Source organism: Euprymna scolopes, chromosome 32 (assembly GCF_053919585.1).
Source record: "Euprymna scolopes isolate OS-2025 chromosome 32, ASM5391958v1, whole genome shotgun sequence".
NCBI classification, from domain to species: domain Eukaryota; kingdom Metazoa; phylum Mollusca; class Cephalopoda; order Sepiida; family Sepiolidae; genus Euprymna; species Euprymna scolopes.
Genome location: NC_136513.1, coordinates 38949425 through 38976969, shown reverse-complemented (window position 1 = coordinate 38976969; position 27545 = coordinate 38949425). Strand labels below are relative to the sequence as shown.

Sequence of the window (27545 nt, the reverse complement as noted above, 5' to 3'; positions counted from 1 at the left end):
GGCGATAGAGAGTAAATATAAATGCAGTAGTGTGAGCTAAAGCAACCCGGAAGCACATATAGGGTAAGTTAGGATCTTCCCTGGAGATGTCCCTCCCACATGGAAAGCTATCTTTAATATAGGCACATATTCCATGCCCATGGCGATCTTGGGGGTCAGATTTAGAAGTTAAGTTAGAGTATCCTGTAATTGCAAACTCATCTAGGGAAATAGCCTGTCCAATGCCAGTTTCACTTAAAAATAAAAGGTCTGGTTTAGTCTCCTGTAATTGGGTTTCAACCTCTGGAAGGTTAGAACGTAGACCCCTGATGTTGGAGAAGGAGACAAGGTAGTAGGGGTCTACGTTGGAAGTTGGAGAACCGGGTTTAATTACCATAACGTGTTACCATTAACTGGTTCCCTTTATGTTGGGCTTGAAACCGACGGTACCAATATTTTTCTGGACTTCTGTACAATCTTATCATGTCATATCGGTCGGGTTTCGATTTCTGAGCGTCGCACATGCCACCCTTACCAGCCTGCCTCCGTGACTGCAGTCACATTACAATTTTCTCTACAGTCTTCAAGGCATAGATAAGTCTTGGGGTGTAGTATTTCTAGTGCAGACGCTTTATGATACGATAGACTTCATCTTTTGATTTGTCGATTTCCCGAGGTGATTTTTATGGTGATCGAAGAAGTATTTGCTGCACCTGCTCTGAGTTTTTAAAAAAATTTTTTTACATATGATGCACTCAATGTACATTGAGGCAAAGCTCATAATAATAGACAATAATAAATACTCCTTTACTTAAAACTCTTTTGCTTTCTGTTTGCAGCTTATTTTGTTTCCTTCAACACAAAAACAAGAATACTAGCAACGCAAAATGATTCCTAGTTACCACTACGTTGCTATGTTGGTGACGGGATGCCTGCATCTTATCCTCGGTGTTGCTTGTGTTATCACTGCCATTATTGGGTTCACAGTAGGATCAGACATTTCCGGCTTATCTGCGGGTGCCCTTCTTGTAGGCCTTTGGGTAAGTGAACACACTATCCGCTATATCTTTATATTGAATGCAATCGTGTCCAATGCAACGTTTCTTATTTTTTCAGGAACCATTTTTCCTTCACTTTATAGATACGTCCAATTAGTTTTATTTTATAGATATGTCCAATTACTTTTCACTGTACAGATGAGTCCAAACAATTCAAGAAGAGGTTTCGTTCATCAGCCCATAAGCCACACTTAAATTTACAAAGTCTTATAATTAGCGCACATTGTAACTATATATCATTTTTATAAAATATTAACCGTCAAATAATATATGTAATATCTTGAGCCCTACCAGTTCATTAGTTTATAAATTGCAGTTATGTAAGTATAACTAATGCTGAAATTCCCGAAACAATACAATGTGCTTATACGAAATTCCTTTTTGATAGAAAAAATACCGTTTAAGCAAACCAAAAATGTGCAGATATGAATTTCTTTCTGGTGGAGAAAAGTACTATTCAACAAACAATAGTGTTTGAAATATTCTGAATATGATGTTTGGCAATTTGCATAAATGAGTTTATTATAATTTATGTTGTTTTTTGCACACTTTACGTCAGAGGAAACGTTCTGTATAAACGCTCACGAAAGAACTCCTAACTAGTAAAGGAAAAAGCACATCACCTCTGCTGAACTGATTTTCGTTGTTGTCAAGGTCGCTGGAAAAATGGTGGGATCTTTCTATCGATCCAGTAGATATCTCACTACTGATGCAATTCTCTACCTATATAAGAGCCGGGTACGTCCAAACATGGCGTACTGTTGCCATATCTATATAGGAACTGCGAGAAAGATCTTATCCTGCCTTGACAGAGTTTAAAATTGACTTCGTAGCCTAGTTGGGAGGTGCCTTTTTCTCTTCCCTTACCACCTCTTTCTCACAGAAGAACCTGGCGAGTCTGTCTCTGCTTTAACGTTATTTTCATGGCACTCGCCTGACTGAAAACACTATCAATTCCCCCCACTCTTTATCCGTGCCTAAACCTAAACGTAGATTCCATGAACAAAGCTTTTTTCTCAGAACTGCACACCTGTGGAACTCTCATTTATTTGCCTGCTTTCCAGCTGACTATAATATGGTCGTCTTCAAGTCCAACGTAAACAAGTTCATGATGAGCTGACCTCTTAAGTAATCCAATTTACCAAATTTCCACTACTAACAATCACTACGTCATTGTCCCATTGACCACTGTTCACTTATTAACTTTTATCCTCAAGTGGTCTCTGGGCCTTCATAAATGGTGACTTTTGTAAAAAAAAAATACCTTACGAGACAACTGTTTTTTGCAAACCCCATAAAAGACGACTAATAATCTCTTTGTTTTATTTGGAATTGTAATATATATTTGATTGAATCAATTAATTGCCCTTGGTTGGTTCATCACTACCTTTATCCAAAGATGTTTTATGCATAAGCTCCATTTGTTTACACATAGACCATTGCCTTTTACGCTAGCGACAGTTTGCTTTTCCTTCCCAAATATGCTCAACTTAAGATAGGGAGCATATATAGTAATCTACATGCAATACTGTTTCGCTGTATCACAGCGCATCAGTTTGGTTAGACTAGCAACTGCATCAAGCCAGGATTGATAGTTTCCAATGAAAGTATTAATAAATGTTTTTGTGCAGCGCAATGTGTATGCAAATTCTTTTATGTGATGTATAATCGCTATTCCCATTTTATTTTCACAGATTTTGTTGGTTGGGGGTCTTGGCGTTGCAACTGGCGTACATATGATTGAAGATGTTAAAACCCGGCAACTTGTGAGTTATTTCTACGTTTAGTAATTGATACAGCGGATCACTCTCCCCAACCAAAAGAATGTGCGCGCACACACACACCCAAACATCCGCACGTACACACGCATATATGCGTATATATATTTCTTAAATGTTACCACTTCATAAGTGGCATGCTCTTTAGAAGGTTCATTTATCAATATATATATATATATATATATATATATATATATATATATATATATATGTGTGTGTGTGTGTGTGTATATATATTATTGGTAATTACTTGTGTATAATTGTTTCGGCCAGATTTGGAATATATGTATATAACAGGTTATAAATTATAACTTTGCACAACTAGGCACTCTCATCAGCGCATATTAATAAACCTATTGTAAAGTGTTTCTTCTAACAGGGCTTTTGTATTAACATGTATTTACTAGCTTTCTTACAACATATATATATATATTTTTTTTGTTCGTCAAGCTAATATCAAAATATTAGATTGCATTTTACTTGCATGCGTATCGATTTTCTTTTAGGTACTTCTTCCCATATATATATATATATATATATATATATATATATATATATATATATATATATATACTTCATATTTTTAATTTAAAAAATTTATATATTAAAATTTCAGTAATATTCATATACCAATAAAATTAAAATCAATATCAACTTAATCAATTATACTCCATGATTATTGCTTTTCCTACTCGAACATGCATATAGTATATTTGCAAAATCAAGAACACGAAATATAACATACGAAGATATAGTGTATTTAAATATTATGACATTTAAAAATATTCAAGAAAAGCTACTCTTCAGACATTAAAATTCATTTGTTATACATTTATGGATATATTAATAAAGTTTTAAACCAAGTTTAAAGCTATCAAGTAGCCGGACTCACCTCTTACCCATCAATTTTATTTTGTATTTTGTTTATTAATTTTTGTTTCCTTCGACTTTATTAAGAACCCCATTTTCGTATATCGTTTCTTTTAATAGATACTTCACCAATTTCTTAATCTTATATTAATTTTTTCTTTTTATGTTTTTTCCAATCTTTATAACTATTTTATACTCACAGATTTATATATTGTAATGATTTATTCCTCAAATCCTAATTTACACATTCAAATTTTATTCTCTATTTATATGTTCAATTATTCTTATCTCAATTAGCCTCAGTTTCCTATGAATTTTTATTTACTTGTTACGATATATTTGTCGATTGTTTCGTTTCCATGATATTTCCTGAGAAAAAAATTAAATGTTAATATAAATAATATTAAAATTTATCTTCATCCCATACTAGTTATGTAAATAATTTAAATGTTAAATCTATCTTTTCAAATCTTATCTTAATAAACACTTTTTTTTATCGTCTAATCTTTACTATTCCGCATCATTCAGGATATCTTTATGATGTAAGGGACACAACTCGATTTTCCTCATATGAAGCAAGTCATAATTTTATTGAAATTCTAATGTATTTGGACTTTTCTATTCTATTCATTAATCCCTTTTGCTTGAGTTTAAATATTATGTTCGAATATTATTCCCTTTATATCAGTCTAATTTCAATTTCTCACTTAGTTTACTTACAAATTTATATTTATTTAAAAAATATATATATTTATATATTATATATATAGACATTTTAATATATATATATATATAATATACATATATAAATAGTAAAAAATATAAAAATATATACTATTATAAATATTATAAAAATATATAATTAATAAATATATTAATTAATATAATTATATATTATAATATATATTTAAAAAAATCTATTCTTAGTTAGTCTATTTTAATCCATCATAATCTGTTTGTTTCAATATTTTACAATCACTTAATGCTTGATTTCTCCTGTGTCATTGAAATTTCGCAGGTGTTTTTTTTAATTTCTTATACCGATTACTAAAGTTAAATTGAATTCTATTGTCAGTGTTTAGGTTATCATTAGTTTATTTTTGTCAGTTAATTTAATGGTCTATGGATTTCCTAAAATCTTCGTATTAAATTGAATATTTTCTTACAACATTTACATTTCACTTTCAACATATATTTTTTTATTTAAACATCTTCTTTTAATCAGGTCTGGGACGCGATGAATGGAATTTAGTTCTATGTAGAAAGCTTTGTATAACATCAAACTTTTTATTTAAAATTTCCTCTTCAGAATTCTCTACGTGGTATGACTCAAGTAAATATAGATTACGTCTTTTTTATTTTCTAGGTTAATATTCTTAAGCTTTATCAGTCAAATTCTATTTTATTCTTATGTAGTTCTCTTACCCAATCACCCAATTTCTCTTCTTATTTTTTAATATTTATTTTTCTCTTCTTATTTTGAATATTTATTTTAATTTTAATTCTATTTGGTTCCTTATATATATATATATATATATATATATATATATACATACATATATATGTGTGTATATATATATATATATATAATCATGTTCAAACACATATCAGTTCCTTTTGACGGATTGAGTGTTGCTATTTCTTCTGATGAGTTAAGGGCATAATAGATTCTCAGATTGAAATAATAATTAAGTGGTTGATTTTGCGTTACGAAACAGATACGTTCTAGAATTGTATAAGTTAATTGAATTAAAGGAATAAATTATAAGATGGTTAACATCATGAATTTTGGAATATAGCTTTTGCCATTTACTCTGTCTGTATGTCTGTCCGTCTCTTTCTCTCTCTCTCTCTCTATATATATATATATACATATATATATATATATATATATATATATATACATACACAATATGACTCGTAAGAAACCAGTTCAAATAACAAGATCGGCCGCTATCAATAACAATGAATCAGTCTACATATATAATCCAAACCAAAATACTAATTGTAATACCTCTAACCCACCCAGTTGCATCGGGAGAAAGAAAAATAGTTGGTTTAATCCTCCATTTAGCGTAAATGTCAAAACTAATATACCTACGGAATTCTTCAACATTGTACAAAACTCTTTCAAATACCCACACAAATATAGTTCTATTTTCAATAAAAACTCAATCAGGATTTCTTATTCAACAATGCCTAATTTAGCACAAAGAATCTTAACATCAAATAACAAAAACATTAAATCTGCCGAAAAAATCCCTGTCCCAATTAAACCCAAAACTAACTGTAATTGCAGTAACAAACATCTTTGTCCACTCAATAATGATTACATTCATAAAGATGTTATATATTCATGCACAATTACTGAGCTCCAACGCAATCCTCCCATAACAGACACTAATACTTCGTCTTCAAGTTATCCTTCTTCCCATCCTCCATCTGATATTGTTACTAATCCAATATACCATTCGAGCAGCTCCTCCATCTACAATCATACAACTAGCAATAATAATAATAATAATAATAATAATAATAATAATAATAATAATAATGAGAATAATAATAATAATGAGAATAATAATATTTCTCCTTACAGCCATCCTAACACTAACAACACTCATTATCCCCTCCAAAATAGTCCTCGTACAATCATTGCCCCACCTTTTGTTGAACACAATGAACAAAATTCAAACTATTCAACTAATACAAATCAGCAAATTAATATTAATATCAGACCTCGACCTTTTAATAAAGTAAATACATATATCGGCGCTACTTCAACATTAATTAAGAAAAGAATATCAAACCACATTTCTTCTTTTAACAACCATAATTCTAATAATAACCAAGGAACTTCTCTAACCACTTCAATTAAAAAACTTAACTCTAATAATACCCTCTTCTCAATCAAATGGACTATCATAAAAAGTTAAGTTTTATGCTCCAGGTTCTAAGTCCTGTCGCCTTTACGCAAACGAAGCTATAACTATAATTACTTCCCCTCAGAGTAACAATATAATAAATTCTAAAAACGAACTGATCTCTTTCTGTAAACATAAGTCCAAATTTAATTATGGTAATTTTGAAATTACATAGTGATTACTTTAACCTTTCAGATAGATATATAATTTTTTTTAACATTATCGTTTTTTTCTGCATACTTTCTTAATACTTTATAACTTAATAATTCTTTAATTTAATTCTTTACTTCTTTGCTTGGTCGGTTTTTTATCTGAAATTACCGTTTTAGTCTTTAAATATTCCTACCTATCTAATATATCAATCTACCCACACATTCATACCATGTATGTATATTTACTTATATTTTACTATATGCATTTACTCGCATATTCACTTGCTTTATCCGGAATTTGCAGATATCGGCCATCCTCTTCCCCTTAAATTTTTTATGTTTATTTTATATTTTATTTCTTATTTATTTATTGATTAATTTTTTTTTCCTTTATTGCCTTTTAATAACTCTTGCTGACATTTTCTTAAGTAATAATCTGTACATTTCAGCTGGCGTCTTTTTTTGCCCTATATTTTTCGCGCCTTTTAACGTTATTTTTTCTGGATAATTTTGACATTTGCTTTTCTACTTTATATCTAATTCTATCACCATTCAATTTTATTTCTTTTTCTTCACTGAATTTTTTCTTCTTCATTGATTTTTTCTCTTTTTCTGCACTGATTTTTCTTAATTATTTTTTGTCTCGGCAGCCGTGTCAAACGCATATCTTATTTTTCTTGTTTATTGGAATTTTTCCCTATTTTCCTTGTACATATTTGGCAATTATTCCATGGATTTGGCTTTTTGGATTATTTTGGTCCATCTTCCAATTATGTGATTTCCTTGGATTTTACTTGTGCGAATGGAAATTTATTTTTTGGATTTTACCGTCATTTGATAATTTACCTTTCACCAGACTATCCATTCACGTGAAATCACCTTTTTCTACACCATATTCCCTCTGCTTCACTTTTTGTTATCAAGTAAGATCTCTGACTTACTTGCAGTTTCATCAAATACTTCCGTATGCAAACTCCGATCCCGCATTTTGCTAATTCCTACCCTCTGATGAGAAGGAAAGTATTTCTTCAAAACTCTGCGGATTAAGGACTATCCACTTATTAAATGTTTCCTTTTCAGAGTAAATATGTTTTTAACTCTTTTTTAAATTGTTTTTAACATGTTTTATTAACTATTTGCTCTTATTATAAGCTCTATCTCCTATTTAGTTTTATTGAAATTTTACATCTGGTTGAAATTAATTTATAAATTTTAATTCTTTAATATTTATAATATACTTTAGTTTTACCATCTTGGATTATTTCGGTAAATTTAATTGTATTTTTTATTTTACACACACACACACAAACACACATATATATATATGTATATATATATATATATATATATATACATATATATATATACTATTTAAGACTCCTAAATGAATGTTTTTGTGTCGTTGTGGAAACATGTTTCATATGAAATTCAGTAATGGCTAATCACTTTCTTTACTTTCAGATATTATTGATTAGGGGTCCTGGAGTCTCGTCTGATTGGGAAAGACTGACAGCTGATAAAATCCGACAACTTGTGAGTTATTAATATCCTTATAAAATTAAAATATGAGCACTTCCAGTCTTTCTCACATTCCCAAGATTAAGTCTCTACCTTAATCATTGATTTAATTAATAATGACAATAAACTCGACTTCTGTTCTTTCATAAAAGCTAAGCACAAATATTGAGTTTATTTAGATTTGAATACTTACAACGTTGATTCCCTTCCCTGCTCAATTAAATACGCCCGCCGCCTCCTCTCACAGCAACCTGCTTAGATGTTCTGTAATGTTCTAATATCGGGAATGTCTTAAAATCTTTTAAAAAAATCTCCCTTAGATTGTACCAGTATTCCTGTACGGAAAATCATAACTGTTTCTCTTATATATATATATATATATATATATATATATATATATATATATATATATATATATATATATATATATATGTGTGTGTGTATATATATATATATATATACTCGGGTTTTTATATTCAAAAGTAATGGACTAATGAATTCAACGAGGTTGTTAGATAGTGCTCAATAAAAAGAGCTGATAATACTTGTTTATTGTTATATAAACATGCTCACACCCCGCTGCTACAAATAGCCACTTGTTTCAATCAAACAACAGATATCATCAGGCAGCGACTTGACTATTCAAAGTTCGATGAATAATGGATTTTTATTTTAGGTAGGAACTCTTTAACTCCAACTTTTAAAGAGTTCCTACCTAAAATAAAAATCCATTATTCATCGAACTTTTGAATAGTCAAGTCGCTGCCTGATGATATCTGTTGTTTGATTGAAACAAGTGGCTATTTGTAGCAGCGGGATGTGAGCATGTTTATATAACAATAAACAAATATATATATATATGTGTATATATATATTATAAAGTTGTACTTAATTGAATACGAAAACGAATATATATATATATATATATATATATATATATATATATATATTATAAAGTTGAACTTAATTGAATACGAAATTTATTGAATACTAAACCCTCACGTGAAGTTATAAAAATGTTCTTTCAATTTTTTATGACCTGTAACTTAAGTCTGTAATAACAGGAAAAAAGTTTAAAAACGTGAAAACTGTGGAATTTAAGGGGATATCTCGTCAACGCCCCCCCCAAAAAAAAAATTCGAAAAGAATCTCTCTCAACCATACGGGGAATAATTTGATTTCGTGTTTCCACTTAAAAATATTTAATTATTGAAGTTTTTGCATTTTTATTAAATTTGTTAGTTAGCAATTGGTGATAATCTACTAAAAAATACGAAATTAGAAAGAATGGTACTCTTCCAGAATTTGACCTGAAAATCGACATTTTTTGCATAATAAATGGGGATGTGACAAATGATACTTTGTACATTTTCTTGAAAACAAAAAAAAATTGTACATTCACCTAACAATCTTATTTCTCATAATAAAAAAAAATCTATTTGCAAAGAGAAACGTTTATGACAATTTTCCATAAAAAATGTAAGTTTTCTTGGAGAAAACGTTCACAATTGCGAACAAAGTAAGTAGACAATACAAAATGCCACTTTTCTGGGAAAAAATATTCAAGAAATGTTCAGTAGGTTTTTGTTATTTTATATTAATTGCATTTCTATTTTTTTTTCAGTTTATTTGTTTTAAAATTCGTCTCCATCTGTTACTTTGCTCGGCTTCTCCGGTGACTGTCGGTCAAGCCCGAATATTAATTGACGAAAAATCCCGAGGATCTGGGTGATATTATGCAAGAGTACCAAAAACATATATGAGGTTTTTCATTGTACTCGTCCGCCGATAATCAGGCCGCTTCTTCATTATTGTAGTGAAATCGGCCAGCTTAAAAGTATATATGTAATTTAAAAAAACAAACAAACATGATAACTCCTAATACTGTTTATCAATCACAACAATAACCAATGTAATATACCAATTTGCCGTGTCAACATTATTTCGATCTTCAATGATTACATAAAAAATGATTGCGGCCATGTTTGTTTGGTCACGTGACATGTGACGTAAACACAAGGGAAATAGCTAAAATTTCTAATTTCTTCAAAAACTATTTCATTTAATCATTAATTTCTCCCTCATCGTTTTCCGTTTTAACTATTTTCATTACTGTGACAATATTTCGATTTGTGAATTAGCAACAATAGAGACAAAGCACCAAACTGGTGACGCATATTCTCATTAATTATATTTGAAAGTAATATATTATATTTTCTTGGAATAAAACAAAAACAACAGTTTACCAAACAATTTCTTTTCTTTGAAAACTTATCCTACATTTTTACATTCTTTTAATCTTTATTTATTCTGAATTGTTATTGGTTTCCCATTTATTTTGTTATTTATTTTTTAAACAGTTTTCCTTTTAATTTTTCCATCGGTTTATCTTTGATAAAACACTATATTACATCCAAAAAGAAAATCGGCTAAATTGTTTTACTTTCCGAGATTTTCCAGTACGTGCTCACATACACGTCTACAGTAAAATTTAACCCTTATGTTTTCCCTTCTGTCAATCGTCAAGAAGAACAGGCAGTGAACGTACATTGTATGATTTAAACAGATATATCATTTTAAGTTAAAATATTGCGCTTCACCATTTGCTTTGCGTTTGCAATAACCATTAACACTGTTCAGGGACAATTTTTACATTTGTGTGACTTACATCTACACCATGATGTCTTCTCACATAGACAAGTGTATGTTATGTATACTACAATCGGAAAATCAGACAGTCTCTACATCTGCACAGAAAAAGGGGCACCTCAAAGTATAGTGTATTCAAAAATATTGAGAACACAAACATAAGACATATATTTTGTCGTTTTCGTTTTTGTGTTACATTTAAACAAACTGAGCCACAGCAGCGCGTGGCCGGGTACAGATTTATATATATATATATATATATATATATATATATATATATATATATATATATATACATCAGGCGCAAACTCAAACGAAACCAACTTGCCTCCTCCCTTTGAGGTTGCATTTACGAATATCCCCAGGCTTAGAACACATTGAAATGATGTTGAATCATTTCTTCTAGTAAACACCCACACTAAGTGAAACTTACGCACACTCTTCAAGCCACATTGACATGATTGATTATCTCCCATTCTACCATAAGGACTCAGACAGACATATGCACGGACTTGGAGTCTATATTCAAAACATCCCTCTCTTGAGAAACAATACTAGAATCAGACGACCAGCCCTTTATGTGCTTCAGACTTTAATGCAACATAACATTTACTACTTATATCTCCCTCGATCCAAGATTGTACTATATAAAAAAGTATCTCACAGCATAGATACAGCACGTTCCCTCGATACTAGCGCACAAGTACATGTATTTGGTGACTGTTGCAATATTTTTGTTCTGTAATGGGGGATGATCCCACACAGTCGGACGATTCTATTTATAAACGATGCTGCTAAGAACTGACGAATCAAATTAATTCACGTTCTGCTACCAACCAATCAGAAACCAGAATTGCTTCATAAATAGTAAACCTTTTCTGGAGCAATTTCACATGTTCTTTTCCGTCTCGACACGGTAAGAATGTTTTGTTCTCTGGAACTGCCTACTACAAACAAGTCACCTCCCAGGACTTGTGTGTAACAGCGAACCATCTGAAACTAAAAATGGCTTACACTTCTATGTCCACCACAGTAACTGGCTTCAATGTCCACCACAGTAATTGGCTTGGATTCTCTACTGTAGCACAACACATAGTTTCTCTATATCCCATCCCTATCACAGACTGTTACATTTCCGGCAAGACCCACATGTCTCACTTCTAGATCTATTTCTAACAACAGTTCAGGATGATTATGTGACAAATGTTCACAGCGAGAATGTTTATACGCTGTGGTAATAGTAGAAATCGCCTTAAAGTCTCTACTCAAAACTGAAGAGCCATTGCTCAAAACAATGAGGTATTATAAAAAAGTTTAATTGGGAAGCTATCAGGAATATCATCATGGGCTTAATAGAATCGGAAAAATTTATGCATATTTCCCGATACCAAAACGATTCTTTTAATTGTTTTTATTTATTTGATTTATTTTAAGTCGAAATCTTCAATTGCTGGTAATAATGATAAAATAATAAATATTTATTGATTTTAAATTATCAGTAAAGGTAAATCGGTAGGTCATCCCCCCCCAACAAATGTTTTTTGACGTTTAGGAAAATGTCTGCATATTTAACATGTGTTTTTACGAAAATCGGGGAAAATAACAATCTTATAGTTAAATAATCAGAGATTTATAAAGAATCGAAATCGGTAATTGTATCGGAATCGGGGAAAATATTGGAATCCTCCCCTCACTAATATATATATATATATATATATATATATATATATATATATATATATATATATATATGGGATCAAAGAAGTATTTAAGGATTCTATAACTTTTCGATATAATAAACACTCGATATGCAGCTGAAGCTTGGATATAGCAGAAAAGGCGTGTTTCGCTCTATCTAATCGTTTTAATTACAATCGTTTTAACACCATTAGGGTTTCCTTTCAGAACGTTGAAGGTATCATTGAAAAAAAAAAAGAAAATTCGCATAATTTTTTATTTAAATTCAAGCTAGGCCGAAAAGCTGTTGAAGCAACTTGTGATATAAACTAAACGTTTGGCCCAGAACCACAACTTAACGCACAGTACAATGGTGGTTTAAGAAATTTCGTGGCGGCGACGAGAGTTTTGCAGATGATGAGCGTAGTGGTCGACCATTGGCTGTTGACAAAGTGTTGCATCTGTTCATTACCTCTTAGCGCAGACGTGAGATTTTATATGTCTCCAAACGAAAATAACCTAATTGGATTAAATAGCGCAAGCGCGGTAGCTGGTGGACAGGTGCAGTTCGTGAAATTATTATTCGAACCCTGAGTCACTTGCAGAGAAGGCGAATCCCGCTGGTTTTTAATCCTGGGTTCGGTTATATTCAACAGGTAATCACAAAATAATTGTGAAACTCAAGTCCCGATCTTTGGGTCTCATGGCCGCTGGCGCTTGTGAAAAAGGCATGCTCCCAGTTCGGGACCCGTGGTTGAGGCTGAAGGCGGCTACATTGAATAGATGTAGATGTCAGTTTTACTACATAATCAAGTTACATTGATTTATTTTTACAATAAAATTTTGAAATAAAGTTGGGGTGTTGTTTTCTTTAGTGCCGCACTTTAATCGTTCCACCCGTCTATTCACCCACCGAAGAACGTCGTCAGCATTCTCAACACTTGTTATACGATTCTTTGGTTTTTATCTACAAATCTTTGTTCCGTGTGCACTTTACAATGTACTACCTTAATATATAATAGGAATTTATCTGAACGAAAACTATTTCTTTTTTGCAGAGGTTCGCTTACATGGTGACTGCCATCTTGTCAGCTTGTCTTTTCTGTTTGCTGTCATCCGGGTTGTTTACAGGAATCCTAATTACTGGGGTAAAGTTGTTTTTTTAAATTTTCTTACATTTTCCTTTTTCGTTTTACGGTTAATAATGCTATTGGGATGAGAGCAAGTTCCTTTTCTTTTTTTTTTCTTCATGTTTTTTTAAAAATCATACACTCACGAAGAGCTATCATACATGTTATTACTAGCGATCGCTATCAATAAACAACCTGTAGTGTTCCCTGAAATCATAATAACAGCAAAGTTTCCCCAGATTACCAATGCCCTCAACCTCTTTCGATAACGATTTCGAATGAATCTTCATTATCACAACAGCCGTTTAGCATTGATTTTTTTCTGACAACAACCATTGGTATTCAGGCTAAGATCACAGCGTAGCATATGTTCTGATGCTACACTAAACCTTTTCTGTCCTCGGTCAGTGGAGGAGACATTCTTCATGACTGAGACGCTTTTTATGTGCGGTGCTATCCATAATGCCCCTATTTGGGGGAACTGGATTTTTCCCACATTAAAAACGACGTAGTGTATAACTCTGCTCTCGTGGGGAGGCAGCTAACTTGGTATTCCGCGGAGTTTGGGTGGCAAAAAGTCTGCCCCAAACTCCAATATTTAACATGAGTAGTGATATATCTCTTCGTTTCTTCCATTTTCCTTGAGAACACACGATCATTTGGTGTAGCACTAGCCGATGCTATCACAATTATTATTATTATTAAGGTTGTGGCCAATGAAGTGGAGGTGTGCGAGACCAAGGCTGATTATGTGAAACGTATCGATAGAGAAAGGGCAGAGGAACTGTCTAGGAGAAAATGCATGGAAGGTTCTTCCAGTATATAGCAGAAGTGGCTGATGAAAGATCATGGCAATTGCTTAGAGCTAAGTATCTTGCTAAGAGTACTGAAGCTTTTGTTTGTGCAGCACAAAAGCAGGCATTAGGAACACGATTGTTCAAAAAAGTGGTTCTATGAGAGGAAATTGCTGTAGAATGCCGGATTTGTGGTAACACCTCAGCAGCAGGGTGTAGTGGACTGGCACAGAGAGTACCGCAAAAGATACGATCGCATGGAACTCCGGATATATTGGGAGGTGTGTAAGAGGGTTGAGGTGAAGTGTGCTGGAAAATGGTTTGAGGAGGTGTCTGATGAAGTGAGAACAAGTGAGGATGGCAAGGTAGAGGTATGGTGGGACAAAAGTGTCATAACGACCAAGCAATTGGAACATAATCGTCCGGATTTGGTCGTCATTGACAAAGTCTAAAAAAACTGGCAGATTGTAGACTTCTCAGTACCCTGGGACAAGAATGTGAGAGAGAAGGAGAATGAGAAGTGGAGCAATTATGCTCCATTGGCCTTGGAGATAAGGTGTATACACGGAGTTAAAACGCAAAGAATCCCGGTCGTAATTGGTACACTAGGAGTAGTATCAAGTCGTCTGGAAGGACAATTGAAAAAACTACGAATCCCCGATGTTTTAGGCGGATTTCAAACCTCTGCAATTAAAGGTACCACCTTAGGAAAACCCTTGATCTTTGAAGCTCTTGGTTTGAAGCCGGGATTAAGGGAAATCCTCTGGAAATGAATCCCATCCCTTTCTAGAGAGACGTTCATAAGCGAAATCAGAATTATTATTATTATTATTATTATTATTATTATTATTATTGTATTTTTTGTTGTTTTGTGTTCTCTTTTGACACAGCTTATCAAGATCAGGAACGACTCAAAAATAAGTGGTCCTGTATATGACCTTAAACTATATCCGATCGTGAGGCCCCTGCTTGTGGGCTTTGGGGAGTGTGGAGCCACCCTTTAATTGCCATTGCTCCCAGGTCCACTCTGAACCGGAGTGGTAGTACTTGTTAGGGTCCCAACTATGGGTTAAATAGAAACCGACTTGAAAAAACAAAAATATATATTCTATTAAAAAAATGTCTTAAAAATTACTGGATTCGGCATTAGATAACCTGAAAAGGGTTGATATGCCGTAAAACAAAAACAAAACAAAAGAAAAAGACAAAGATAAGGGTTAATGAGACTGACATATGTGTCGGCTGGAAAATGAGGAAATCATGAGAGTGAAAATATTGATCAATTGCATTTATTTTGAGGGGCAGTTTAACAAATATCTGTTATCATTGCACTTTTAAAATACGATTCATATGGCGATCAAATTATCGTAAATAGTTCACTCACAAATTCCACCCAAATGTCTTAATAATTTATTTTTTTACATTTATTTCTGAATTAATCAAAGCAACATTTCATATTTTCTACAATTTTTTTGTTTTTTTTTTATTTTGTTTAAAATCTATATTGATCCATTTAAGCCCGACAATAAATTCACTGTAGACTATTAAGTATCTACTTACTTAAAGTTTTCTTATCTTCTAAAAATATACAACTTCGCGTGCACCCTTTAAACTATACAAAACACACAACCAATTCTAATCCCGTTGTTTAAGAGTGGAGCTCGGCTCTGATGCAATACTTATTGTAAAATTTTATTTAAATATTTTCTACAAATGTGAACACTCTTTTATTCTTTTTAGTGTGATCTTGTTTGTATGTCGTTCAAAGTCGGTTGTAAAGTTTGCACAGATAAGAATTCTACGCAACAACCGCCTTGTGCCAATCTGGTTAAATGATAAACAAAAATAGAACAGTATGAGTAGATATTGAAAATAAAATACCGATGTATACGCACACAAATTTGGGTATTCATATAATCTTTACTCGAAGTGAACTTAAATCTAGATAATTTGATAACATTGGCCAACAAATAAAATTGACATTGTTGTTTCAACTGTTTTTTTATCTAAATTGAGGGCACTGATTCCAGAAATGCTGTCACTTTTTTCTATCAAGTCTAGTTCTTCTGCTATGGTATACCCCATTAGTAAGAAGTCGATAGCTACACTAAAAATAGGCAAATCGAATAAACAATAGTTTTATGTAAAGGCATATTCATGAAATCACACTAAAATATTCACAATTAAAGCTTGAAGTTGTGAAAAATGCTCAGCATAGACATGATCGTCGATTAATTGATGTTTTAGTGATTTTCTAGAATGAGAACTCCTCCCTTATCTTGATTATCTTGATAACACAGCATTACTTGGAAGTAAGGGAGATAAGCAAAACTCATCAATTCACTGATTCCTTTACTGTTTGATTGCAACGTATATCCCTCACAAATATAGCAAACACGTTTACATTATTTAAGCATATTATCTAAGGATATGGTGTAGCCATGCTTAATATTTACTCCAAAAATCTGCAACAAAAGTAAAATAAAGACTTATAATGCATTCCTAACATTAAGAGCATAAACTTTATTTTGACGTAGAAATTAGCAAAAATATGTCAAAACAGTAGGCCTATTTACTACTCAGTGTCCACTTTTACTTACTACGTACTTAATTGTGTAGCAAATTTGACTTTTACTTTAAAGCTTATGATGTCATAATACATAAAATACATCACAATAAGAACCTGCAATTATAATTATGAAGCTAGAATGTATATGGAAATACGCCGAATGTACTGTTGTCGCACGTACCCACGCTTCACAGTCAGACAAACTATTCTAAAAATAACGACCCTGAAGACTAGTATATAATCCACAGATATATTAATTTAAAGATTAAAAAAAACTGAAAGAGACATAATGGTGGGTATGAGAAAGTAAACGAGGGTAAGAAAATGAAGAAATCGAGAGACTGAATAAATTCGTTAATAACTTTCACATGAAATGTCACGTTGCATGACAAATTTAAACACACACATTATCCAGTATCAAATAAGTAAAATATGCAATTGATGTGGGGAACGTGAGCGGATAAATAAGAAACAGGTGTGGTGTGTCGTTAGTTGTTGCAAAAATGAAAGTAAAGATTAACCGGAAGAGGAAATTAGGATGAAAGTATTTTTTTTAGTTAAGAGTAACTAAAGGGAGATAATGGGTTTCAAACAGTATGTAACAAAATCATAAAATATGAAATATCTCAACAACTTGAACTAATGAGAAAAAAAAAACAAGTGATTTTCAAATTAGCCTAGATCAGCTTATAAACCTTAGGCACCACAAGATGTATTGGCCTGTGATGATTAAATCGTTTTCTAACTTTTTTTTACAGGCTGACAGGGAATATCCCACTACCAACGAGGATAGTTACTTCACTATCGCAGGCTTTGGAATAGCGACTTCAGTTCTGGAATTTATTCTGGCCATTGTCTCTTCCTCAATTTGCTGCTGTTGTTCTACCACAACTCACGTAATTTTTTACGTTTTTCTCTTTATAATTTTTTACATTCTGTTATTACTTAAATTAAACAAACTGAGAGTACTATACACACGCACACACACACACACACACACACACACATATATATATTCTTCAGAATGTGAAAGAATATATACTTATTTCCACAGCCAGACAACGTCGCAGCTACAAGAGCCAAGAAATCAAACAAACCGGAAGTCCAAGACTCTAGTTTCGCCCTTATCTTGTCTCATCAGTTAGACCCATCCGAACTCGGGATTTGAAACCTGAACTCCTTGCATGCTAAACGATCACTCTACCTACTAAGCAAACATACCACACATACACAAACACCTATTAACTTACATAGATCAATGGACGTGGCCATCCAACCAGCTATAACCCAATCCGACATCTCACAAGTAGCTGCGACGTAGTTTGGGTGTGGAAATAATTATATATTCTTTCGCATTCTACAGATACTATTGCTGATCGCTTGTTAGGTTAGCGTGTCGTGATGGCATCGTTCTTACGAGTATAAAATTCCTACTCGTAAGATGTCGAATTGGGTTATAGCTGGTTGGATAACCACATCTCTTGTTCGGTATGAGAGAGGTTCATTCAACTATCGGATCCATGACGGGGGTTGCTCGATCTGTGTAAGTTAATAGACATTCTTGTGTGTGTGGCTTATTTCCTTAGTTAGTAGAATGCTCGCCTGAAAGAGGATCGTGTTTCACATCTCGAGTTATGATGGGTCTAACTGATGAGCCCAAATAAGGGCAAAACTCGAGTCTTGGACTTCTGGTGTGTTGGCTTTCTAGGCTCTTGTGAGTTGCAACATTGTCTGACTGTGGAAATAATCATATATATATATATATATATATATATATATATATATATCAAAAGTACCCGTCTGGGTTAAAAAAACAGCCTACAGAAAATGGACTCTTATTTATGAAAGTATGATAGGTTATGAAAAGCAAGGGTTGTAATTTTGGGTTGAATATTGGGGGTATCAAAACCAAAGCAAAATATGATGAAAGTCTTTATTAAAGTTTGTGCCTATTTCCATTCTATGGAGGCCAGGCGCGAACGCAGACCCTACAATGTTGTTATACTATCCCTATTTAAGTTAAAACATACTTATCAAAGCATTCTAATGTACATCTATATCAAAAGCACTTGTAAACGTTTTTTTTAATTTTTTAATTTTTATTTCCATACTTTGTAGACCAGGCGCGAACGCAGACCCCACAATTTTAATGAACCGCCGTTTTGCCAGATCGAACATACCCATTTCTGTGTCTCGATACATCTTCTATCATTATATGTAATCAGTTTTTTTTTTAAACAGTCAACGTCAACCATATAGGAGCCTATTCGTGACCACACACACACACACACACACACACACACACACACACACACTGACATTCAGCTTTATATTATAGATATATATATTAAGGTGATTAGAACAACAGTCTAAAGAGCGGTGTTTAATTTAATGTATTAGTAAATGCATTAATACAATTGACAGAAAACAGTTTTCGTTTTAATTAAGATATATAATAAGCTGGATAGGCATAGATAACCTAGAACTATTTTATATTGAGTAAAATGATTCATAATTTATAATAAAAATTAAAAATTAAAAATCGGTTTAAAAAGAAAGAATAAACAAAATCAATAAATTGTACGATCGTTTCGAAACGACGTTTTTATTGAGACAGACAATAAGTCTTGGACAATAATTTTATCATTTGATTTTATAAAACCAAGTCTCCTCATCAGCAAAAAGAGTGGGTAGGTGTTTAAAGACACCAAAAATAAAACAAGCGTTTTTTTTTAAGTAAGTCAGAACATATTTAAAATATAAAGAAAAACAGTTACTTATTCTCATGTTGATAAACAAAGTGAAATAAAATGAAATAAAATAAAATCAAGTGGAAATTAAGGTTAAGAGGGGATATCTTTAATATTTCTAATAAAACTATATATACCTTTTATTCGCCCGCCTGTAAAGCCCGTAAGTATTTTAGTCAATCCATTCATTGGCATGTTGTTTAATGTAGTTTATGAATGGTTTAAATGGTGATATTATACAAACTTCAAAGGAAAAGCTAATAAAAGTAATATTACCAAGTAATATTGAAAACGCTATATTTGAATTTAAATTAAATAATTTATTTATAAAGGGAGATAACTGTCATTTTTGAAAAATGATACTCAAAGAGAAAAATAAAGAAACTTTTATTGTTCAAAGGGAGCTAATCACTAATTGCTAAAATTAGTTATTTTTTATATAATGTTTTAAACATAGAAATATTAATAAAATCAGTAATAGTAATACCATTCATCTTTTTGGCCGTAATTAAATAATACTATTATTTATAACAGTAACTATAATAATTATAAAAATTAATATTAATAAAAACATATAAATTCAAAATGAAATAGATAATAAAATAAAATAGTAAATAATATAAATAATAATACTAATTGTAATAAATCCATGATAAAAATAGTTATTAAGTTATAGATTATAGACGTTCAAAATAGATTAGTAATAAGAAAATTTTATGATTTATGGTGGCTAAAATTTGTCAAAGCTAAACTAGCGTTTATGAATGCATCCCGTAAGAATTTCGTCTTTTAAGAGAATAGATTTAGTGTCATTATATTTTAAAATATTAAGGGCATAATATCTACAAAGTGTCCAGAATTTGTCCCCGTGCATATATGCTTTATAAGATCCTATTATTTCCCATTTTAAATTGAAGGGAATACTTCTATCATTAAATCGTCAAACGTGTTTAGATAAAGAAGTCTGGTTTTTCAAGGAAAGATTTTTGAAGGAGTGCTTAAGCGTAGAGATCCTGTGTTTAATAAGTCCAGATGTGGATCCTAATTGTACCTTACTATTTTATTTTTTATTTTTTCTTATTAATGCGTTCAATTTACGATAAAATGAAGTACAATTTAAAATCGACGCAAATCATTTTTTCGTTGGCATATTTTAAAACTAAGCAGTAATTAGAAGTGACTTTTCCAGGGCATTCATTTTCAAGCTCAGATATCAGTTGACGTGAAATTGTAAACGAACACAGACAGAATTTGTTAAACGATACTATCATTATTACTTTTTTACGAGTAATTTCTACGGGCAAATTATTCCTCTGATTGCTAAATTGTACCCCGAGATTAATCGTCGACATGAATTAACTCACGCAGTCCCATTATATACCATTATATGAAAAATAGAAAAGTAAAAATTTGTTTATATATAATTAAATCAAATACGAGTAGATGGCTGTGTGAATGTATACATACGAGTGGGTATGTGTCTGAATGTGTGCATGCATGTGTATGGATGAGCTTTCAGCTGTGAGATTAGGTTATAAACACATACCGTATGACAATCAATTAATTAATCATCCGAAATTATTTTCCTTAGATTCGATTTATAAGTTGTCTCCCTTTATTATTAAATTAAATTTGAATTCTATTGTTTCACCGTTTCTTCAGCAAGAACGTAGAAAATAGTAATACACAATAATTATATTAAAAATGCAAAAATCCCCCCAAAAAAATTAATAAATAAGTAAATAAACAATGCCGAATCTATGAAAGATCCATACTAAAAAAATATGTGATTATATTAAAATAGACTAAAATTAAATATCTAAATAATACGTTTTAGGACATTATATTCTGCGAGACTGTTAGCGTTTACATACGCGCATTTGAATTATAGTCGAAGACATATCGGATGAAGAGATCTATCTCGAATATTATAGATTACAGAGATACTATCATCCCATCTGACACACATTATCACAGCGCAAATATAAATAAAATGCGTGTAAGAGATATATAAATACACACATATATTCGTAGTTGTATTAATAAAACTTTTTCATCTGCTTCAGTTTGTTTTCGTACTGCCTTCTACAAATCGCATTAAATTACACGCTAGAAAATAATTAAAGCAAACTAATATATATATATGTGAGTGTATAAATATATATATATATAAATATATATATACATACGTGAGTGTATAAATATATATAAATATATATATATATATTTATATATATAAATATATATATATACATATGTGAGTGTATAAATATATATATACATTCACGTATACACTCACATATGTATACATATATATATATATATATATATGATAATTCACATATACACTCACATATGTATATATACATATGTATAAATATATATATATAAATATATATAATATATATATATACATAAATATATATATAATATATATACATATAAATATATATATATATATATATATATTCAGTAATGTGATTGATGATTTAAAAATCAAATTAGAATTATTAAAATATTTTAAAAAATCCGTTTCACAAGAAGGAACAACAACAAAGTCAATAATTTGTAGGATCGTTTCGAAAAACAATGTTTTTATTGTGGTAGACATTAAGCCACGGACAATAATTTTTACATGTAGTATTTAAAAAAAAACAAAGTTTCCTTATCAGCAAAAATATTGGGAAGGGTTTTTAATATATGTAAAAGACACCATAAATAAACCTAGCATTAAAAGTAAGGCAGATGTATCTGGAAAAAAATTAAAATAAAAGGTATGTATTTACTTGATAAGCTAATTAATATGGGTTAAAGATAGAAATAAAATGAAATAAAATTATAAATCTGAATTTGGTTTAAATATAACATTATGGTAATATATTTCTAATAAAATTCATAGACACACATATATATGCATATATATATATACATATATGTACATATATATATATATATTTATACAATCAAAGTGTCTTACTCTACTATGCCAAACCTTCATCAAAAAATAATTAGTTCTAACAATAAAAAATTAATAAGCTACAAAATACAAATATACAAAATATAGCAGGCTGTAACTGTAGAAGAAAAAAATAAATGTCCCCTACAAGGCTCATGTAAAATAAAAATAATGTAGTCTATTTGCTGATGAGGAAACTTTGTTTTTTTTAAATACTATATGTAAAAATTATTGTCCGTGGCTTAATATCTACCACAATAAAAACATTGTTTTCCGAAACGATCGTACAAATTATTGACTTTGTTGTTGCACGTTCTTGTGAAATGGATTTTTAATTTAATTCTAATTTGATTTTTAAATTATCAATCACATTACTGAATATTAAATTAGCCCTAGGATATTTATCTATCGAGCTTATTATATATCTAAATTACAACGAGCACTTTTTCTTTTCCTGTATTTTAATTAAATTAGTAATTTACTATTACATTAGAATACACTCTACTCTTTAGACTATTGTTCTAATCTCCTTTATATATATATATATATATATATATATATATATATATATATATATATATCCATCGATTATTCCACAACCCAACTAGTACTTTCCATTATGTTTATCTTTTCATCAATCATTTACATTTGAAACTATTAAAAGCAAATACACAAAAATGTAATTATAGCAAAAGGTTGTGAATTTTGCGCTTAACACATGAGCACATCTGCAATTAATCTTGCAGGACGAAATCCATATTCCTACCACTAATTCAATCATGACGTATAAAACAATGTCTTTCCCGATAAAAACATAAAACAACCGACTGTTATACAGACGGTTACAGCCGTAGCTGTGGCAAGCATACTCGAATCAATGTTGCACATCACAATAATTCAGTCAAGTGGCATGTCTTGTTCTGTTTGATGATAAACGGTGAGTTTGTTATGAAAAACTTAGCAGCGACATTATTTTTCAGTGTTTATGCATTGTACGACTCGCGATGTCCACTAACTTACTTGGGTGTGCTCGACGGACAGACAGATATCCGCAATATTCACTTAGATAATCAGTCTTCTACATTATTGGCGGTATCTCGTTCGCACGGTTTCCCAGATGGAATGATTTGTGAACATTAGTTTTTTTTTTCATTTAAAAACGTGACGTCATTCTTCATCGTAGCTCTGTTTTGTCTACCAGGATGTACCTTTGCCCCTCCCTCATCTTACCCTTCTCATTCAATATCCTGTACGCGCGTGACCCTTATCAGAATCAACACTAGCTAACTTAATCGTTAATTGTGTCTAATCCAGCGGATTGATTGCGTTATGAGATTGCTTGTAAGTACTGGCCTCGAAAAAAAATACTAAGATGTTTGCCATCGGGTGACGTCAATAACTGGAAAAGGCCAGTAACAACGTTGTGGAACGAACGCACTCTCGGTTTTTTTAGTTAATTCGAAAATAAGCGGCGGCTTTTTAATAAATTGGAAACAATAAAAAAAATATTTATTTGTGAACTGTAATCGTAATCTTCATAGGTGTTGTTTCACCACGTTTCTGCAAACTCATCCGCTGACCTTCTACGGGCAAGTGGCGGAGTAAATAAAGGCGTTGACGCTCTCAGTTCCATGTGAGCATTATCTAAAGATAGTGGTTTCAATCCTACCCAAAGCATGCTAGAGGATTAGTTAACCAAAACGTGGTGAGACAACAACTATGGAAGGCAGTATTTACTTATAATTAAAGTTGAGAAACTCAGCATTCCTATCTTGTCGCAGTTAATGTGTGCCCCCCACGACGTAAACACCCGCGACACACCCGGCAGGCAGCTAAATCTCGGCCCCACACAGTATAACCGACATCTTGCTGCCCAAATCTCTACATAGTACCCCAGTAGTTATTGCTCCTGATAGTAGCCCCCTACACTAAAATGGCAATGTGCCTTGTTTGGGGCGAAAATGTAATAAAAAAGAGGATAAGATGAAGGATAGCAGTCCGCAGATAAATAAATATAAAATTACTCATCCCCAAAAAATCCAATTAAAAAATAAAAATTTAATTTTAATCGCGTAGAAGAAGATTAAGGTCAGGTTTAGCGCCAGGGTTAGGTTTAAAGTTTATAGTAAGGGCTAAGTTTAGGGTCAAAGTTAGAGTTTAGCGTTCAAGCTTAGGGTTTAGGATTAGGGTTAGGGCTTAGAGTATGGTTAGGTTAAGGATCAAAGTTAGGTTAAGGCATAGGATTACAGCTAGGGTAAATGTTTATTCTTTTCGTAGCTTTTTAAAAGTGTAGGAACACGCGGCCTTTTCTGGTTATTTCTTTCAGCTGCCGATCGAAGCCGTCATAACTTTGTAGAAATCCTGAGTGGCATAATGCGTGTTTCTATTTTTCTTTAGGTCTAAAAAATAATCATCTTTTCAGATTGATAGAAAAACAGCAGATATCGTCAATGCGATCGAATGCATTAATACGTTATTTAATAAAGTTGGGGGCGGCTTTGCTAGTGCGTAAAGTCCGCTAAAATATGGTATTTTAATTTACCCGTATTTCGTATATATTATTATAGAGTTAAATATTTATGTGACATAAGCTAAAATAATTAAAAGCTGATGACGTTGCCACTATACCAACATGATACGCATTTAAAGCAATTAAAAATTTAAACCAATTTAAAATTTAAACCAATTAAAAATTTAAGCCAATTAAAAATTTAAAAAAATTAAAAATAAACTAAGATGAATGTACGAAATGTTTAACGATTTTTATTTTCAATTTTGCCCCATTTTTGAACCCTTAAAACTATTTTAAACATCTAAAGACCCATAAAAGAACGTCCCGTAAAAGATCCAATCATTTGAGCCCCCGGAGGAGATAGTGTTTGAAAATATAGAGACATAAAACAGACCGTTAGAGAGGGGCCGACAGACAGACATATAGCCGTTAATATATTAGATTTTAATATTTGATATTAATGTGTTATCCTCCTCATTTATGTTTTCAGGCTGCTACAACCATCCTTCAAGCACCACTTCAACAGATCGTCAGTACAGTATCGGGCCAAAACACAATCCCGTACCAATCCATGTCCAACCACACAGGAGAATACCCGCAACCAGTTAACGGAACAATGCAATACGAAACGTCAGGTTATGCGGCAGTATCTTCCCATCCACCTGCCTACCAACAACATGTCGAGACAACAAAGACTCAATAATAAAACTTAACTCCATGGCAAGACTGTTTGGTACAGTCTTTTACAACACTTTTGGAGACATTTCCCTACTGATCCTTTATTTTCGGAATGGTTTTCTACTGCCTTCTTAAATCTTTTCCCAACTGAACGCCTTTACCAAAATTTGAACCTACTGCCTTTATAAGTTTTTTTTCACAACTGAACGCCTTTACCAAAATTTGAACCTACTGCCTTTATAAGTTTTTTTTCACAACTGAACGCCTTTACCAAAATTTGAACCTACTGCCTTTATAATTTTTTTCACAACTGAATGCCTTTACCAAAATTTGAACCTACAGCCTTTATAATTTTTTCCCCAACTGAATGCCTTTACCAAAATTTTAACCTACTGCCTTTATAAATCTTTTCCTAACCACCCCTTTTTTAAGACCGTCCACTAACCAGTTCTTTCTCCCATAACCATCGTTCAACTTCTTCCCTGTTTTTAGAACCGCCCGTAAAACTTTCTCCCTTACTGGAACATTTTCTCTTACATAAAAGGTTCGAAATTTAAGGCAGCGATATTTTAATTCTAATGAAACACATTAAATAATTTGTTATGGAAATATGTGGTTTATTAATTAAGATTAATTCTTTGTATTTATAATTTAAATCGAATTTAAAGTCTATGTAGATGTCCAATTTTTCACACATGCTACGCATTAAATAAGAATTTATTTCAGAAATAATAATTCGAATTTTGTGTTCCATGTAGTATATTGTTTGATTTACCAGGGTAAATAGAAGTTAACATAGTGCGTGAGAAAACAATTTAAATGGGTTTAATCGCACAAACGAGGTGGACGGTTATCGGGTTTATTTGGTGAAATTATTCGTTCATGAAATGCATCAAAATGACATTAAAAATGAATTTGGATAATTTGTAAATGCTGCTCGGGTTTGTTTTCAAATAATTGAATAATTGCAAAACTAAACCGAACTCAAAATCACCGATAGTATCCAAGTCTTCAATTAAAGGATATTTATTTGTAAATTTAAATTTCGCCTCTAAAACACACACACACACACACACGCATATATATATATATATATATATATATATATATAAGATTTAATTATAATATCCAAAATAAACCACTCTAAATATTTATAATTTCTAAAATGAACAACTCTAAATCTAGGTAAGCGTACCAGACTATATATATATATATATATATATATATATATATATATATATATATATATATATATATATATATATAAGATTAATAGATAGATAGATATTCTAAAAATATATTTAAAATCTGGTTACCTATTAATTAGAATAACTCATGATTGTTGATTAAATTTTTATAGTAATTGAAATAAAATTTACAATATATACATGTTCTGAATATTACAATATACCTTCATTGAACTTATTATTCATAACAATTTTCACCATTTTATAAGAATATTTGCCTTAACAAATATGCGTTTTTATAATTCATATTTACTTTATATATATATATATATATATATATATATATATATATATATATATATAT

At 31.4% G+C, this 27545-nt stretch overlaps 1 protein-coding gene across 1 annotated transcript in view; it reads left to right on the top strand.

Annotated features, from left to right (window-relative positions):
• The window catches only part of LOC145256283 (uncharacterized), a 43357-nt gene extending 16631 nt beyond the window's left edge, over positions 1-26726 (top strand). Inside the window, exons 2-7 of the mRNA XM_080114966.1 lie at positions 819-1019; positions 2732-2803; positions 8223-8294; positions 13664-13753; positions 17857-17994; positions 25807-26726. Of these exons, the coding sequence (XP_079971092.1) occupies positions 867-1019; positions 2732-2803; positions 8223-8294; positions 13664-13753; positions 17857-17994; positions 25807-26019 (738 nt within the window). The 5' untranslated portion in view covers positions 819-866 and the 3' untranslated portion in view covers positions 26020-26726. The remainder of the gene's footprint in view (positions 1-818; positions 1020-2731; positions 2804-8222; positions 8295-13663; positions 13754-17856; positions 17995-25806) is intronic.
• Positions 26727-27545: the final 819 nt, after the last annotated feature.